Source organism: Pundamilia nyererei, unplaced genomic scaffold, assembly GCF_000239375.1.
Source record: "Pundamilia nyererei isolate P.nyererei 1_Seehausen unplaced genomic scaffold, PunNye1.0 scaffold00022, whole genome shotgun sequence".
Taxonomy (NCBI): Eukaryota; Metazoa; Chordata; class Actinopteri; order Cichliformes; family Cichlidae; genus Pundamilia; species Pundamilia nyererei.
Window position 1 is genome coordinate 501,679 of NW_005187423.1, and position 2,931 is coordinate 504,609.

Below are 2,931 nucleotides of genomic sequence, written 5' to 3' on the forward strand. Positions count from 1 at the left end.
AGAATGTATGGGGCTTATGAAGTATTTTTATCATATTTTTATTATATGCACTTAGACTACGTAAAATGTTTGTATCTCCTTCGAATATGTTAACACTCACATGATAAACACCACATTAAAAGTTAACTTTGCAGTTCCAAGTTTAATAGAAAAATATTTCACTTTAATTGAGAGAATATGAATCTTACCGTGAAAAGATGTAACAGTTGTGTGAGCTTTGCAGTCCCGACTGTTTCAAAACAATCTCAAGGTATTCGTCACCATCCGATGTAGTTTTTGTTTCCACTTGTTCCACAGTGAAAACTTCTACTGGAGACAAGAGTATTTCATCCTGTTCTTGACCGCACACATAGTCTTTCAGGTTGACAAAGAAGCATGAAGTGAGATTTAAAATAGTATTCTCATTGACATCTTCAAGTCTCTTTAGCTCTTTATAGTCTGAATAAGCTAAAGTGAAACTTGTAAATCTCACTGTGGAGCCTTTCTGTGGTTGGTGTTGGCCATCTTGAAAAACATAAAAGTTCTTGCACTCCTTTGGCTTCAGCAGCCTCATGGAGTCCATCAGCAGGAAATGAAGAGACTTGAAGTTGAAGTGGTTTTCATAGATGCTAACATTTCCACCCATTGTCTCTATTGCTTTGTTCAGTGTTTGTATGAATGATTTATCCGCTTTAAGATAGACTGAAAGTGCAGCACTATGCTCTTTTCGTCCTTGAGGGATCTGCTTTGAACACTCGTTACTTTTATTCCACGCTTTCTGAAATCCTTCACTGTTATTTAGCTCTCGTTTTAACACATCTGACTCGATGAACGTCTTCATGGCCTCTTCACGGCATCCTTTGTACTGGTCATCTACAACATCTGTGCTATTTAGAAAATCCAGTAGCCTTGTTTCCTGTGCGGTCACCTTTAATTGAGATTTATCACATTTAAAAACACATTAATAGAGATATATCATTTTTAAAAGCATTTTTAGGAGGATAATTTTTCAAATCTTCTTATATTTGTTTGTATGAAACATAATTCTTACTTTGTAGCAGACAGCTGTGAAAAAAAATATTGTAGCAAGAAGCACTCTTTTTCTGTACTCCATTTTTTTCCTCTTCTTCTACAGACTGAAAGAAAGCACTGCAGGATCACATGTGGATAGAAAAAAGTTCTTTAACACTTTACATGGTCCAGAAACTTTGATGTGGAAAAAATATATAAGTAGAAGACTAAAAAAAACTAAAAGGCACTTACCAGAAGCAAGGAGAGTAAACTTGTGCTAGCAACTCACAGCAAAGGGTCCATCAAACAGCCGGGACACCCAATAGGGTCTGGAGAAGTGAAGCAAGTTATCTTACCATAGAACTTCTTAGTCTTTCCTGTGGAAGGAAGTAACATGGCACCGGGGGATTTGTTTTCCACTGATTTTTCCTGTTATTTGTCCTTCTGGAGCTACTGAGTTTCTGTAACCTTGTTTAGATTTGTCAAGTAATGTCTACATAACTTAGCTCTTTTAAGCCCAACCAAAGCACCAAATTGCCTTTACATCCCTGTTCTCACATTATTTCAGTATAACTGATGGGACCAAATACCACAGTCCTTGTTCCATGCAGATTTTATCTAAAGTAAACAAGAGACTCCAGCAGCCCTACTTGGACAAATGAGGGCATATTAAAGTTACAGGAATGAAACTGTATGAAAACAAGCTGTTGTATAACAGAACTGCTGTCCACACTGGGGTGCACCTTAACTTTATGTGCGTAATGTAGGAAGGAGTAAAAGCGGCACATTAAAAAAAAAAGTTCATTTTGAGATTAAAGTTGAAATGGGCAGATTACAATTATTGTTTCAATTCAAACAACTGACACAATTCCTATACCCTCAACAAATTTCCTTGTGTAGATCAGTTAGTGAAACAACTTGATCAGCTGTGTTATTGTGTATTCTGATACAACATACATCGTCCTTATTGCACAAGGGTGTAAACATCAGTATTCTTGCATCTGTTCATTGCACAATTTCCTGGATGCCCTTATACTCATAGCCACACTGTGTTTACGCGTTAAAAGAGCAATAACTTCCTTGCTACTAAAACTGATTCTGAAGTATGATTTCACTAACTCATGTTGTATAATAGATTAGTATTTTGAGTAATGACCCCAACACTGAATACAACCTTTGCCATTGTCTGCCATCTTTGCTGTACACCTAGTTTCCCAGTACTCCTGTCTACTTTCTTCATCTCCCTCACTATCCCGCTTTTTCTTTGTTAACCTTTGTTCTTTGAATATTTTTCTTTGTAGAGCACCAAACATCTTGCTGCCAGTTTCCCTCAGCCCTGCAGCTGTCATCTGCTAACTCTTCGCTACTCCTCAGAGGCTGTCGCAACTCCTTCATGAACTCTGTGTGACATTCTTACTTCCTCAACATTCACCATTTAATCCTTGGCTCAGCCTTCACTTGTTTCCATTTCTTGATTTCTAAAGCCATGTGACAGCCTACCATCCACAGCCTAGCCACATTCTCCCCCGACACCACCTTCCAGTCTCCTCTGTCTTTCAGGTTGCACCTTCTGCAACAGATATATGGTGCTATGCATTTACTGCCTTCCTGATTTCTATTTTTTTAAACCAAGGAGATTCTGTTTTTAGTATTGGGTTTGCATACTCTGTTTTCTTCCCATCTACTGGAGAAAGAGAGAGAGAGAGAGAGAGAGAGAGAGAGAGAGAGAGAGAGAGAGAGAGAGAGAGAGAGGAAGTGCAGTTGCAAAGGTCTTAAGCAAACCCTCAAATCTTTATAAAACAGAAAGTTGACACAGTGGTTTAGTGAAATATGTTTAAACAGCCACACTACAGTCAGTGACCAGAGCTGTGGTCCACCATTGCAGAGAAGAAGACAGGACAAACACATCCTGCAGTGTTAAATGAAAAAGAATGAGGTCTG

The 2,931-nt window shown here is 38.3% G+C and overlaps 1 protein-coding gene across 1 annotated transcript; it reads right to left on the reverse strand.

Moving 5' to 3' along the window:
• Positions 1 to 184: 184 nt before the first annotated feature.
• On the reverse strand, positions 185 to 1,535 carry LOC102192468 (ecto-ADP-ribosyltransferase 5-like). Its single transcript, XM_005727033.2, has 3 exons — positions 1,243 to 1,535; positions 1,031 to 1,128; positions 185 to 907 (listed from the first exon to the last, which is right to left on the reverse strand). Exons 2-3 carry the CDS (start codon positions 1,091 to 1,093, stop codon positions 185 to 187), a joined length of 786 nt encoding a protein of 261 aa, XP_005727090.2. The 5' UTR covers positions 1,094 to 1,128; positions 1,243 to 1,535.
• Between the last annotated feature and the right edge of the window lie 1,396 nt (positions 1,536 to 2,931).

Coding starts and splice junctions, on each gene's coding strand:
- LOC102192468 (XM_005727033.2), bottom strand. CDS start 1,093: ATGGAGTACAGAAAAAGAGTGCTTCTTGCTACAATATTTTTTTTCACA. Junction 908..1,030: donor TCACAGCTGTCTGCTACAAA/GTAAGAATTATG, acceptor TCTCAATTAAAG/GTGACCGCACAGGAAACAAG.